Genomic DNA, 15,806 nt, shown 5'->3' with positions numbered 1-15,806 from the left:
AGCAAAAACATTTTCTGATTCCTTTTCACTGACCTGAAAGTGTAAACTTCCTAATGTGCATTTCACTGATTTTCTACAATCAAAGCCTTGTAAGTCTTTCTTGTGTGTGTTAGTTTATAAACCACCATTCAAATATCAAATGTTATTGGCTTGAATTTTTTTTTTTTGAATAACAAACTGTGCACAACAAACCCTGACCCTTTATATGAACACCTACCCAATAAGCTCACACAAACTTATAGACCTAAAATGCAACTGTTAGGTCACTTGAAGTCCAGTCACTCACTTTGTGAGCAGATATACTTAAAGATTTATTCAATGATTTAAATTAAATGATTTTATACAGCTGTCTTGCAAGTGGTAATAAAATGGAAATGTTCCCACAACTGTGTTCCACGAAAATGTCTTTAGTGGAGATAAAGAGGAAGCCATGCTTGAACAGTATTGAAGTATTTTTTCACTTTGGCTGTTCATCAGAGAACAAAAAACCAACAAAAAACAAAACAAAAAACAATCCAAAAAAAACAACAAAACACACCACTGAATTTGCTATCTGTTGGAAAGAATAGGTCATATAACTTGTTTCAATGTCAGAAAAGTCCAGAAAAACAACGCTAGCAAGAAGTTGGAATTTCCTAAGTGGTCAACACTGAATGCATGAACACACCAAGTCCACAATCTGACAACAGTTTGTACCTAAATCATGGTTTATTACAACTTGCAACACTGTAATAAACTTGCAACACTGACAATCACCTGTTCTGTCCAAATGTGCACATGGCACACAGAAATGTCAGTCTCCATTCTTCACACGGACAAAGGAAAAAAACCAAAAAAACGAGAACATACTTCCACACGTTCAATTGAACCCCCATGTTTAGAAAGATGAATGCTCACAGGACTTTCAAACAATTCATGAACAGCAAAATGTGCTTCCTTCACACATGCAGTTAATCTGTTGACTCTTTGTTTCAGTGTCTATCAGCAATTTATAAAGATCAGACTGACAGTGTTTTTATTTGTAAATGGAAAAGAAAATGGACAAACAAAAAGAAAACCCTAGTGCAATACAACATGACAAAGATCAGAATTTCCTTAAAAGCAGGAAGCGTAAGCCTAAAAACTGGACTAATTATTTTTTGTCATCTTTTTTTGGGGGGTCTTTATCCTTGGAGTCCTTGGCAGAGTCAGCAGTAAGGGTCTTCATAGCATCCTTTATGGCCGCACTGTTGGGATCCACCCCGGGTAGATTTTCTAGCACACTCTGCAGGAACTCTGGATCTTGCATCACCTCTGAGTAATCCTCCTCTTCCTGTGAACAGGGAAAGAGAAATGACAGATGTTTCTTATGCCATGATGCCAAACAGACACTTGCATTTTCCAGCAACGCAAAATGACAGTTGGTACATTCATAGAAGCAGGTGTTTTGGTGTGGTTGAGTGATGGTGGTTTTTTTTTTCTTCTTTTTTTTTAAAAAATACTTCTTTTGTTAAATATCTAAATGAATATTGTAACAAAGTATTTTGAGCAAACAGAGTGGCAAACACATAAGCTATTCTTTCAGAGCCAGCATACACAGCCCCAGAGAAGGACACCAACAAGTCAGTTTGAACCCTACACCACAATCCAACAGTTAATATAGTTAGTACCAAAAGGGGAATACCCATCATGTGGTGCTACACCATGTACCTCTAAAGACCAGTTCCTATGGTTTATGTACCACAGACCAACTATTATGGTTTATGTACCTTAGATCAACTATCATGGTCTACGTACCCAAGGCCAACTACAATGGTTTATGTACCCCAGACCAACTATTATGGTTCATGCACCCCACACCAACTCCCATGGTTTATGTACTTCCAACTATCATGGTTTATGAACCTCAGACCAACTTAAATGGTTTATGTACCCCAGACCAACTCCCATGGTTTATATACCCCAGACCAGCTTAAATGGTTTGTTTATGTACCCTAGACAAACTATAACAGTTTATGAACCCCAGACCAACTATCATGGTTTATGTACCCTGGACCACCTGTCATGGTTTTTGTACCCCAAACCATCTATGATGGTTTATGTATCCCAGACCAACTATCATAGTTTATATATCCTAGACCTACAATCATAGTTAATTTATCCTTGACCAACTATCATTATATATATATATATATATATATATATATATATATATATATATATATATATATATATATTATAACAACAGTTATAGTTTATCTACCCATGACCAACTATGCTCTTAGCAGCCTCAATTTCACACAGAGAAATATGTTGTGACGAAAAGTAATACAACACAACACAATACAATACAATAAAATGTTCATGTACCCCAGACCAACAACCAGTACATACTTTCTTGGTTTCACCACTGGCTGTAGCCCCATCAGTGTCCACCTCCATAGGAGTGGCTCCTGCTTCCTCTGAGCCTGTAAAAATATGAAATCAGAATCATATAGCAAATACAACAAACTGTTCTCTGAACATAATAATATAATCCAATTTTTAGAATGCCTTTCCATGTAAAACATGCTCAATTACACTGTACAATGTAAAGACTGAAAAGTAAACAAGCATCTAAACACTAAAATTAAAAAAGACCAAAAATATATCTGAGCCAGACATCCAACCAAACGCTAAGATATGAATAGATACAAACAAAAACCATCCTATAAAACACAAAACTCGTTATATATGTCATACATCACAATACCTAAATGATGATGTTTCCTATCACAATACTGAACACAAATAGCACCATGCTCAAAACCACATAATATTTAAAAACAAATCACAATTTACTTAAAACCAATCGTACACATCACAAGAAATCTAAAGTCACAAATACTTAAAATCGATCTCCCCCACACCCCCTTCACTAGACAACACTTCAACTACACAGGATACTTACTGTCACAAAATCATGTCCCATGTAAAACCTATTCATGAAAAGTTCCAGCAATAACCAAATAATAATATTATTATTCCTTAGACAACCTGAGAAGACAAGATAAAAATGTTATATAAAATAATGCATCGCACATATTGTAAGACTACAATCAGGGGAAAAAAACCAACCCCTCCCACCCCCTAAAAAGGAAAAAAAAAAACCCAACAAAAAACAGGATGCAAAATTACAGATACAGGAAAAAAGAACAGCAACATTTTAGAGGACTATTACTCTGTATGCAGTTATACCCAATGAGATTCTTGGGACAAATTTCTTTTCAATAAAAAAAGAAGAAGTGATTTTGATAACAGTTTCAACTATGAAAATGGAATATAACGCAATGCTAAACATGAACCAGAGCATGAAAATAGAATCCCCCAATTCAGAAGATACTTCAAGTCCTCATGTCACAATCTCCGATCCAACCATGGCAGGTGTTCAACAGTGCAAGGATCATCCTACATACTTGTTTTCCATGGACATGTTGCACTATAGGTAAACATCACCCAACACACCAGTGTTTCCTAAGAACATGAAGTACTACAGGTAAACTTCATCCAGTGTACCAGAATTTTCCATGGATGCACTATAGGTAAACCTCAGCTGCTGTACCAGCATTTTCCATGGACACCCTACAGGTAAACATCACCCAAAACACCTATGTTTTCCATGAACAATATGATTCACTTCAGACAAACATCACCCAGTACACCTGTGTTTTCAAAGGACATCCTGCAAACATCTCCTAAAGTACAAGCATTTTCTATGAACACCCTACAGGTAAACATCACTTAAAACACCTGTATTTTCCATGAACAATATGATTCACTACAGACAACACACCTATGTCTTCAAAGGACACCCTACAGACAAACATCACCCAACACACCTGAGTTTTCCAAGAACAATATGATCCACTACATACAAACACCCAACGTACCGGCATTTTCCATGGACAGACGGAGGGCATATGCGATCTGCTCGTCCTCAGTCATGGCGCTGAAGTCCATGCTGGGGGTGGCAGTGGCGGAGGCCACGTCCCCTGTAGTGGTGGTGGACACTGCCAGGGCCTTCTCCAGCATCACCTCCTCTGTGGAGGCTGAAACAGGGTTCCCAGGAACTTGAGGTTACGCCATATAAGGACTTTGTAAAGAATCACAAGGACCATGTCCTTATTTTGTAGGGACCTTCACCCATCAAAAACAAACTTAGTGATATCTTGCAAACTACCGGTACACATCATGCATAATTAATGCTTGACTTTTGAATCTTATATCAGCAAGTCCCTATATCCTTCCTCTTTGAGCCAACTATCCTGTAACCGACACTTCCCTGGCACTTTGAATGACTTGAACCAATTTGAACAAGCACTGCGCTTCTGCATGGAAAAACAACAACATCCAAACTAGAGTAATGACTGCTCTATCAAAAGAGGTCAGAGTTCCAAGCTTGGGAAAGGAAAGGGGTGTGTGGGTTTAGCACTGCTGCTGTCATTTGTTGAAAGGGGTTTTGACCTTGATGATTTTCTGCTGGCATAAGGACTTGTAAGGACCTTGATGTAAACGTAAGCACATGTAAGGCCTCGCAAGGCCTTAGTTGGGAATTTTAAAATATCAGGACTTAAGTACTGGTAAGGACCCTACAAACCCTGTGAAAGGTGGGGTAAGACACCCTCAACAATTCTGACTTTAAGTATCACAGACTTAATATATTAATAATGCTGTATGTCGTGACGTCCCAATAAGACTAAGAGACTACTAGCGCCTTTGACCATACATACTTCATGCATGTAATGCAGATGAATCTTATTACTTTCAGCTGTTTTGGTTTGATCAAAACAAAATATTTCGCTTCTAGATCTAAATAAAATATACAAGTGCAGCCATGAAGCAACTTGCTGCATTATCAGAAAAAAGAAAAAAAAAGAAAAGAAAAAAGGCCATTGTTGTCCAAATGAGTCTCTATTTTTGTTGGGTAAAGTGATGTATCTGTGCAGCAATTCTTGGCATTTGCTGAATGAACGCAGGTGTACAAAGAGTTTTCCTTGTGTGTGTTTATTCAGGCATATCAGTACATATGGTACAAATATATTATTTTAATCTCGATTTGAAACTTAGTAGAATGATAAAATCTTCACAGATTCTTAACTGTCTTGATTTGATCAAAATGACACACTTTGCTCTCAGATGTAAATAATCTATCACCTTTAATTTGATTTACAGTATAATAGAAAGGAAGGGAAATGGTATTTATTGTTTGCTTGCCCACTGCAGAACTATTCATCAGTACTGAGACACATTTCAAGACAGTGTAGAATGTGATTTTTCTTTGCATTTAAATTCAAGCATTCAAAAACAGGTGATGGCAAAACTGGTTGTTTTAGATACACAGCACTTTTGGACTACAAAACCTGAAATGATGGAATAAACCATTGGAATATTCACATCTTTACACAACATGTGGGGCCACTCCAAGTCATGAAGCACACGTGTGAACCATCCACAATTTTTCTTCCTCATCTGCATACAGTTTTCACACTACACCAGATCCCAGAGTTAAAAGTTCCTTAGTGCTTTTAACTCTCCTGCACATCTCACAGGCAAACTAACACTGGTAAGTTCATCAAGAACCTGGTCATGGCCGAAAACGTGAATCTCACCTGTGGAGATGTTAGTGGATTCAGCCACAGATGCTGCTACCGCCTCGCGGGAATCTTTCTCCTGTCGTGCACGTTGCTCCTCCATGGACACACGCAGAGCCTGAAAGCAGCAGACATACACTGACATTCAACTGATTAACTTAATTCACTACAGGAGGAAAAATCTTTTCTGAGCAGTGAAGATGTCAACTAGGTACACTGAACTGGTAATGACTTGAGATGACTAAAACCACATACTGCCTTAATGACTGAAATCACAAAAACACAGATGCTGCCTTTTCCTTCAGTCTAAAGAACTGCAGTGCATAATGTATAATGCTAGTTATGATTTCCATTTACCCACCCAAAACAGCAGACGGAAAAAGAGGGCGCTAGTCAGGGGGGCAAAGGGGAGGTTACCTACTTCCGGGAGGTTATCGGCCATAGCTACTTTTGTTTTCTCCGCATAGGCGGATAGTAGTTTGGACAGGAATGTCAGACCCCTGCCGGAGTGCGCACTAGTGGGTCACGGTTATGTATGTATAATTAAATATGATTTCCATTTACCCACCCAAAACAGCAGTGCTCAGATAGCAGGTAGTTGGTAAGCCAAGAACAGAGCAACAGCACTTTCTTCAAGCCAGTGTGAGTTTTCATGAAACATCCACTCCTGACCAGTGTTCAAGTGGAAAACATGAGTGGTAAACATCTCACATGAGAGACCACTGTTCACAAAACACAGAGTCTATCACTGAGGAAAAGTAAAATATGCCTAAATCCTAATATAACAGTTACTGACACTGGTCCCAAAACCCGGTTTGGTTGGGGGGGTTGCTGTGCTGCTGAATGCATAACAAACATTCTGGTAGTCATGGGACATGGTCTGACATTAACTTTTCTTCCCACTTGCCCAGTCAGGCAAGTGACTGGAAAATTCACTTGCCCGGACAGAATTTGCACTTGCCCAACTTTCACAAACTTACATGCATCACGCACACACACACACACACAAAGTAGTCAAACCCTTTTCTTTAACTGATGTTTGTTTTGTTGGGTTTCACCAAAGATAACTGTTGTTCTGAACAGCCAGAACAAGTTTTATCTCAGTCTCACTTGACAAAAACTGCCTTTGGCATGTTTTTGCAGTTGACTGTCAACCACAGAAATTATTTCTTTTTTAACCTCCACTGCAAACAGCAACATACAGAGTTAAAAAGAAAAGCCAGCATTTGTACTGTGAGACAATCAATGTCAGGATTTGACAGATCCAAGTGATTCTGTTAGATGGGGTCAACAGTTACTGTTTCTCACTTGCTTGGTATGGCAACTCTGTTGAAAATTCACTTGCCAGGACAGCCGCACCAGGAGAGAGAGAGAGAGAGAGAGAGAGAGAGAGAGTGTGTGTGTGTGTGTGTGAGTGAGTGAAATGGGATGGTGAAGGGTCACAGTTCCTGAGAGGGAAGGTGGTACAGCTGTTCTTCTATATGGAGGTTGCTCAGCAACGGAGCTCTCCACAATGTCCTTTGATATGTGTCAATCCCCTCAGCAAAACTGGACTTTTGACCTCTACCCTGCCTCCATTCTTTCTACTATTCCCAGTCTGACCATGTAAAAAAAAAAGGGGGAAGGGGGTGATGGGGTGGGGGTAAGGACAATTAAGTCTGCCATATGAAGGAATGAGATCGGTTGGGGGGTGGGGTGGGGGTGGGGGGGGGGAGATTGTGGAGGTCATGTCTGTATTGACTTGGTTTAAGTTATGATTCTACAGAATGGCTGTTTCCTTTGTGATTTACCAACTCTACCTTTGCACTGGGATGCGAGGGAGAGGGAGTGAGAGAGACAGAGAGAAAGAAAGACTGAATGAGACAGAAAGGCAGGCAGATTACAGTCAAAGAAATGGATGGGAGGGTGGTGAAGGGATAGCACGGCAGTGATTTTGACAACCTTGCCAGTGGAGGGAGGTGGAGGAAGAGTGGGGGTGGCTGGGGGGGGACAAAGATGGGGACAGCCATAGGTTGCCCTCTTGGACTGGCTACAGACAGGCCTGGCTGGCAGTCATGTAACAGGTGCTGGCAGTGAACTTTTCACTTTCCTCCAAAGAACCCGTTGCCACGCGAGCAGTGTCAAAACTCCTCACTTTGGTCAAAACATTTTTTCTTTCCTCACAAGCCATACTGAAGTCTATTTTCGTGTAAGTCAAAATGATGTACAAATTACCCCAAAATGGTACTGGTAAACAGGTCTGTCACAGAAACAAACTACGTTTTTGTTTTTGTTTTTGTTTTTTCGTAAAATGGAATGATATTAGAGTATGTTGTGACGTGATTTTTTTAGTTGTGATGTGATGGGTGGAAGATAAACTATGCAATAAGAATTACCATTGGCTCTCCAAAAATAGAAACCAATGGCAAATCACCTTTTAGAGCTGTATGATAGCTCTCTTTTTCTGGTGACCACTTGTCACAGTCAGACTCAAAACATCGTCTGCTAGAGAAAGAGTATCAGACGATCAGTGTCGGGAGCGTGATGGATATTTTTGAAAACAAAACATGCTAGTCTTGGAAAATATAACTTGCCCGGTCGGGCAAGTTCGGTAAGGGCAATACTTGCCCAACACGATGATCTACTTGCCCTGGGCAGTCGGGCAACTGTTAATGTCAAGCCCTGTGGGATATGGCCTGAGTTTTGGCAAAGCTCTCTCTGTCCACTATGTGATGTTGTCTGCCCACTTCTTTTGCTGTCTGCGTCTCCCTTCCCCCTGCACTTTTCCCTGGAGGATGGTCTTGGACAGCCCGCCAGATCTTGTTACATGGCCATAACATCTCATTCTCCTTTTTTTCAATGTGGGCAGCGGCTCTTCATACTGACCAACGTGCTGTCTGATGGTTTTCCAGACTTCTACATTTGTAATGTGGTCTTTGTAGGAGATGCCGACGAGTCTCCTGAAGCATCTAATTTCCACTGCTTGGATCCTTCAATGAAGCTTTAAAAGTCTGTCCTCACACGGATACAAGGAAACAGAACCAGTGCATGCAGGAGTTTCAACTTTGATCTGAGACTGATGTTCTTGTCTCTCCATACTGACTTCAGTCTTGCCACCACTGTTGCAGTCTGCGAGGCTGTTGTCAGTATTTCGGTCTTGTACCCTTATTCACTGATGACAGAACCAAGATACTTGAAATGCTTCACTGCTTTTCTAGCTGTTGTCCACTGATATCGATCTTGGTCTTGATTGGATTATGAAACTCCTGACAAACAACAAAAACTCGATCAAGACCCAATCAACGTAATAATTTGTTTTCGACAATATCATAGAATAACTTGGTTTTGTTCAAACTTCCATAAACAAAACCTTTTAACTGTCCAAACAATCACTCCACCAAACTAAGATGATCTAGTGAACTACAATATCTTGCGTGTGCGTGTGCATGTATGTGACACTGTCAGAACATTCAATGATTTCGTATGTTTTGTGTGTGTGCTGGGAGGAGCGAATGTGTACATGTCTGAATCACCTTGTAGTGAACATGCAATAAACCAAAAAGGAAAACAATGTTTCAAGCAGTGAGCTATCCCCCACCCACACCCTCCATAATTCCCCTCCCCAGAACTGACCAGTGCCAGTTCAGGATCCTCGTTGGGGTCGACACCAAACTCGAAGCCACCAGACATGGGGGCCCCAGCCCCGTCCTCCCCCACAATGACAGGGGAGCTAAGCAGGGCGTCAGACAGCATGGGGCCCGGCGGTACTGTCACCAGGTGAGAGCTGAAAAAGGACACCATCACAGTGAGTGAATGAGTGAGAGTGTGTGTGAGTGCGCTACAGAAAAAGAGTGAGTGATACAGGAATGATAGTGAAAGTTTCAGTTTCAAGGACGTTTCAAAGCATGTTGATTGATCCATATAAGCTATACATCTACTTTGGGATTATTAAAAAAAAAAAAAAAAAAGATAATAACTGTTGCAATGGTGATAATGCATTAATCATTTTCTTTTAAATGGTACTGTTTCTCTTCTTTGCTTCGTGTCACTTCACTCAGCTGCACTGAAGATTAATACAATATCTTACAGGCTCACTATTACAATGGTAACAGACACAAGCAAGTTATGAAATCATTAACCCCTTGAGTGTCCCAGGATGGATATTTCTGTCTCTTCCAGTGTGCAAAAAAGTGTCCCAGGATGGATATTTCTGTCTCTTCCAGTGTGCAAAAAAGTGTCCCAGGATGGATATTTCTGTCTCTTCCAGTGTGCAAAAAAGTGCCGCAGGATGGACATTTCAGTATCTATCATTGTTAGAATTTTCCGATCACAAAATTATTTAATTTGTTGTGAAATTTTCATAATTGTATAGTGTGTTCATTTTCCTTTCATTAAAGTATGGCTTATATAAATACATATACACACTTTCTTTAAGTAGTTTGCATTCAAGACTTTCTTCCCCCTTGTAATTATCACTGTCCATGACCAAAACATCCCTTGGTATAAAATAGTTATCACTGAGCATGAAATAGGCTCAACAATTAAAGGATTAAGACCATCTGATCAGACCAAGTTACAAACAAAATGTAAACCACAGATACTGACCTGGTTCCATCCTTTCCATTCAAAGTGTTGACAAAGGTGGTAAGTTTGTCCGTGTTGATTCCCTGACAGAAATACACACACATAACTGTGAACATAATACTACTGACCAGAATGCTGTCTGATCTACTCTGATGCTGTTAACAAATTATGCTGAAACATTTTTGTCATAAGCACAAGTCATCATTAGGTGGTTCAGATATGGCCACTGAATTTCCCTATTTAAAAACCAAAGTTCAAGTGGATGAGAAGAAAGAATGGGAATGAGGAAGTGGGATACAGTAACATCAATGTGTGATCTTTTTTATCTTTATGTTTACATGTCCATGAACATTACAGATTGTCATTTCTTTCTCAAGCATTTCACATTGGAGGCCACAGAATGAAAATACAAGAAACACACATAAGTAACATCTCTAACAGCAAAAAACAGTGAAAATATGTTAAGATTCAAATGACCTGAACAGGGTAAAGTATGCATCTGGATATTAAAAAAAGCCCACTCAAATGTTTAAATGAATCTTAAACAGAAATCACTAATGCTGCAATATAGTTATACAGTTCAATTTTTAAAAGATTTTTTTTCTTTTACTCCCATGATAAAATTATGTTGTGTTTGTACCTGTGTGTGTGTCTTTACAGTGTGCATATGCATACAAGTGTGTGTGCTGTGTGTGTGTGTGCAAGTGCATGTATGTGTGTGTGTAGGGCGTATTTTGTGTGTGTGTGTGTGTGTGTGTGTGTGTGTGTGTGTGTGTGTGTGTGTGTATGTGTGTGTGTGTGTGTGTGTGTGTGTGTGTGTGTGTGTGTGTGTGTGTGAGTTATTGTTCATATCTGCAATTTGTAGCATTGTCTTGATGTATACAAATGTGTTTTTTCTGGGGTTTTTTCATGTGCTGTGAGATGTTACATTACTGTTGTTTGTATTGTTTCATGTGAAGCACTAAAAGCCCCTTTTGTGGTGAGTTTGCCTCACGTAGGTACTCATACACATTATTTTTATTTATTCTGGAAACAAAGCACACACGGACAGTACATATTCTAACAATCCTAATATTTGGGTATGCAAGATATGTCTGTTAATTCAATTCTGTTGAAGGTGACATAAATTTTGAATTCACTTACCTCTTCACCAAAGTTGATGATGTCAACATTTACTTTCTCTTTCTTCAATTTCTTGGCTGTCTTGATTACCTGCAACAAAAAGATACTCCGTTGCTTTAAAAATGAAACACACAACCACTTTCATTTTAACCCTTTTAAGCATAGTGTCAAGTACACACACATTCAAAGTCTACAGTTGATTAAGCTCCATAACAAGCTCACAGAGCTCCGTAAATCTAGTTTCTCTGTACAGACAACTGCTATGGTTTCCAACAGCAAGACTTGCTTTCACACACATGACTACTGTAGCTTCTGCCAGCTAGAGTTCTTTTTTTTCCAGACATGTGACTTCTATTTGTATTCCATCATGCACTATCAAGATAATAAAAAAAAATTACTCATGAATCACACACACACACACACACCAAGGTGAAAAAATGAACATGTAGTTCTAAACAAACTGGTCAAAATTAGTGGATCCTACATGAAAAGCAACTGACAAATTTTAAAAACAACTTAAGGACAAACCAATAACAGAATAATATTTAACATTTGAGATGAAAAAGAAAGGACCATTAATTTGTCGTTTTACCTCTTTTTCATCCTCTTCAATGGGACTGCCGACAAAGGCAACGATGCGCATCTTGTGGTTACGTCCCTGGCGATGCTTCAGAGCCAACTGATACACAACATAAAAAATAGTTCATCATCACTATTGTCATTATTTATGTATACTGCGCACGACATAATTATTCAAAAAGTACATGAGTAGCGAATGTCTATGCATATGCTGGGGTGCCTGTGAACATGTGTCCATTCTAAACATCTAAGAAGGCAAGAACAAGTGCAAAAAGGTCAATAACCTGGTGAAAGTTCACAAACACATTCACACACAGGTTTGCTTTAAGAGTGCTGGTGACAAATTTCACAAACACACACACACACATACAGAGTTCTGTCAGCAGTTACGTACTTTCTTGTCCAAGTATTTTAAAGAGAATAACTATTCTGCAGATGATTTTTGGAAAGTTATTTCTGATGAGGTTCTTATGGTTGAACTTTCACACTCACAGGCATTAGTTCATAGCCCTATTTCTACATTCCTTTAATGTATTTCAGAATTGTGTTAATGGTTTCTGATTATTATTATCAGTACTGAATTGTTACTGTTAAATGTAACTGCATGTTAGTTATGTATTTTTTGGTAGTTTTCTACCTTTTCTGTTCCCCCCACCTTTTTTATTTTTATTTTTTTTATAATCGTCTACTATCAGTGTCACTGATAGTGAAAAGGCGCTAAACTAAAGAATGAACACAGAGTTCCCCAAAGGATACAAGACCCCATGAAGTAAGACACTGCATGTAATCAGGACATGGGAGACATGACATGTAAACAATATAGTCAGAAAATAATCCACTCACATGAGCTACTCTAATGGCGTTGAGGAAGCTGATATCACCCTTTGGCTGCACCTGGTGAAGTCGAGCCAGGATCCGCCCCACATCTGCTGTCAGTGTCACTAGCACTTCCACTCTAAACACACACCATCACAAATCATGTGTAAATACACAATCAAATTTTCACTGGTTTCCAACTGATTAATAAACATCCAGATCATTAACAGTACACAAGAGTTTGAAAAACATCTCAAAATACATGTATACATGTAATGTATACAACATATGACTAAATTAATAAACTATTTCAGAATGTAAGTATTTTCAAGCATTTTAATTTTATTAAATAATTTTGCCTTTTGGGTGTGATATTCTAAAAGTTGAGTTGAGCTTGAGTAGCTAGATTCATTACATAACTTATATACTCACAACAGAATATGAACTAATGAAGTGATTCATACATTGTAAACAGTAATTTGGCACTGACACAAGAAAAAATGCACAGAACATGCCAAATGTACTCACACGTTTCTAATCCTGCACTGTCCATGACTAAAAAACAGTGATCATGGCAAACGAACTCACAGTAGTTTACTATTTAATATTGTTTCAAAACAGAAAATCTATAATCACTACATCAGAAGGAGAAACTGGCCATCAAACAAGATACAAAGATAAAAATATCAATGATCATATGTCTTACGATGACATCTTCAGTAGACCAACGTTGTTCTCTGGGTTGGATCTTGTCTTGGACATACAGACCAGGTTGACTGCATCTTGCTGGGCCTGCATGCGGGTGGGAACAAAGTCCCCATTGCGCATGTAGTCGCTGTTGTCAACACTGGACCATGCAAAACAAACATTGAATTACCTTCATATTTAGTCATAATGATTCAAACACAGGAAAGTAAAAGTGAATTGCTATGTACAGTAAAATACTACTGAAGTCAACAGAGATGTCTGGGATGGAATGCAGATGTGATGAACAACATAAACCGCCACAAGTGAGGCAAAAGATCAGTGCTAAAAAGAATGAAACTAAATCCGTAAATGAGGCCTTGCTCATGCCATACTCCAATACGCCTGTACAGTATTGAGCATGGTACCCCCACCTGTAACAGATGAGCTGTTATATCTTGTTAAACACTGAGCTGAAAGATGTGTGACTTTGTCACTAACCACTATGGTAACTACCTCAACACTTCAACAAGTTCAAGGATTTCTGCCATTATCAAAAAAATACATTGACTATCACTTTAATACTGGAAAAACAAAAAGTACCAATCAAGACTAGCCATGCTGTGCAAGATCATGAAGGCAAGTGTACGAAAAATTGCATCATCCTAGCTCCACTTCATCAAAGAAGTCCACCAAAGAAGGAGTCATGCCAACAAGTTGTGCCAAATTCCATGCTTCACTAAGTCAACAAGGCTCAACAAGCGTTAGGGACTGAGGGAAGTTGTCTGCTGTGGAAGCTGACACCCATGGCTCCTTATGAGTTATAATCATGTGTGCCATGCATCATTCTAAGTCTACAAACACTGCAGATGGGGTACAGTATGCAAAATGATGGACAGACCACTCATCCATCCATCCTCACACTTCCTCTCTCTTGTATCCATTTAAAATAATTTTTAACATGTACTTTTATTTCTGGACCTGGTTCTGCAACAGTTTGTGCCAGATCAGCTAATCATTGCTAACAAAAGGCGAAATGCTTCAGACTGCTGGTAAAATCCACCTGGAAACCGTGGACACATACATCTAGCCATAACACAGTGACTGAATGAGTGACTGAAGCATTTGATATGGAAAAGTGACTGAATACTCAGTAGTGACTGTGGTTATCCTGGAAGAACTGAAACTCAACCAATGTGGTGAGAGGATGTCAGGAAATATCGTCTTTGACTTCGTTCTTCATCTTGAATCTGCGTCTGTCTTCACCTGTACTGCCGTTGTGTTCATTTTTGCTTTGTCAGTTTACGTCGGTGGACACATCCACGAGTGAATCACTTTACTAGACAAGAATACCTTATCAAGTTACAAAAGAAGTCTGCTTCTATCTTGAGAAACTTTAAAATGCAACAATTCTTGAAATATTTTAAGAAATTGTATTATTTCAAAATAGTAACGCTACTTTCGAGTCTGTCTTACCAGACAAATGTACTCTCGAGAACCATCTTGGATTGTGAATAGCAGGACCGCACATACCAATAGTTCTTTCGCGATACAGCCTAAAAACAAATTTAAGAAAATCTGGTCATAATAAATTTATTATAGATAAACAGATTTCAGAACAATATTTTATGTTTTTGTAAGTTGTTTAACATCCATAGTGTATTTTGAAACAAAATAAATAATGGGGGAAAGCGAAGTCAACTGCTGACTACATAGAGTTTTTCCCCTTCGAACATTTTCTAGTTTCAGTTTTAACAAAGACCTTGTTCAAGACAAGGGTCATTGTTTTAAAAGAGGAAAAACTGGGATCATCCATTTAAAAACAAATTACGAATAAAACAGCCAGTTTGCACGCCCACACATACAAACACACGTGAATGCGCACACGTACACACATCAGCGTGCTGACACAAAAATCAAATGTACATCCCACACATAGACTTGCATACAAATACATACCAGATGCATTCTTTTTCATTGCTTCTTCCTTGGCTTAGACTGGGTTCTGACTAACGTGTGTAGTCCAGTGGTGGAGTCTGCTGAGCTAATGGTATGATAAGTGTGCACAGTTTCCATCAGCCCAATGCTCTGCTTTTATATATATATAAAAAAATTTTTTTTTTAATTGCCATAGAACCGGGGGATGGGGGTTGGGAGGGGGGGTTTGACCATTCTATTTTTAGATCAGTGGGTTTGACCAGGTCATCCTGAACATTACCTGCCCCGATACTAACATAGGGTGGCACCAAACAGGCATATCCCCCCCAGCCTCTGTGTACCATAAAGCAATTCTTCCCACTTGTGTGTGAATGTTGGTGTGACTTTCATGTAAAGGTACTCAATATGTCAGCATGTGTGTGTATGTGTGTGTGTGTGCGCGCGCGCGAGTGTGTATGTGTGTGCGCGTGCACGTGAGTGTGTGTGTGTGTGTGT

The 15,806-nt window shown here is 39.2% G+C and overlaps 1 protein-coding gene across 1 annotated transcript; it reads right to left on the bottom strand.

Moving 5' to 3' along the window:
* Positions 1-684: 684 nt before the first annotated feature.
* LOC143293551 (26S proteasome non-ATPase regulatory subunit 4-like) lies at positions 685-14,894 on the bottom strand. Its single transcript, XM_076604485.1, has 11 exons — positions 14,850-14,894; positions 13,396-13,536; positions 12,717-12,828; positions 11,887-11,973; positions 11,316-11,384; positions 10,194-10,255; positions 9,222-9,372; positions 5,628-5,727; positions 3,909-4,067; positions 2,374-2,447; positions 685-1,312 (listed from the first exon to the last, which is right to left on the bottom strand). The coding sequence occupies exons 1-11, from the start codon at positions 14,873-14,875 to the stop codon at positions 1,133-1,135; spliced, it is 1,161 nt and encodes a 386-aa protein (XP_076460600.1). The 5' UTR covers positions 14,876-14,894; the 3' UTR covers positions 685-1,132.
* Between the last annotated feature and the right edge of the window lie 912 nt (positions 14,895-15,806).

The sequence above is a fragment of the Babylonia areolata genome, chromosome 19 (assembly GCF_041734735.1).
Source record: "Babylonia areolata isolate BAREFJ2019XMU chromosome 19, ASM4173473v1, whole genome shotgun sequence".
Taxonomy (NCBI): domain Eukaryota; kingdom Metazoa; phylum Mollusca; class Gastropoda; order Neogastropoda; family Buccinidae; genus Babylonia; species Babylonia areolata.
The sequence above is the reverse complement of the archived record's forward strand: the minus strand, read 5'-3'. Positions and strand labels throughout refer to the sequence as shown.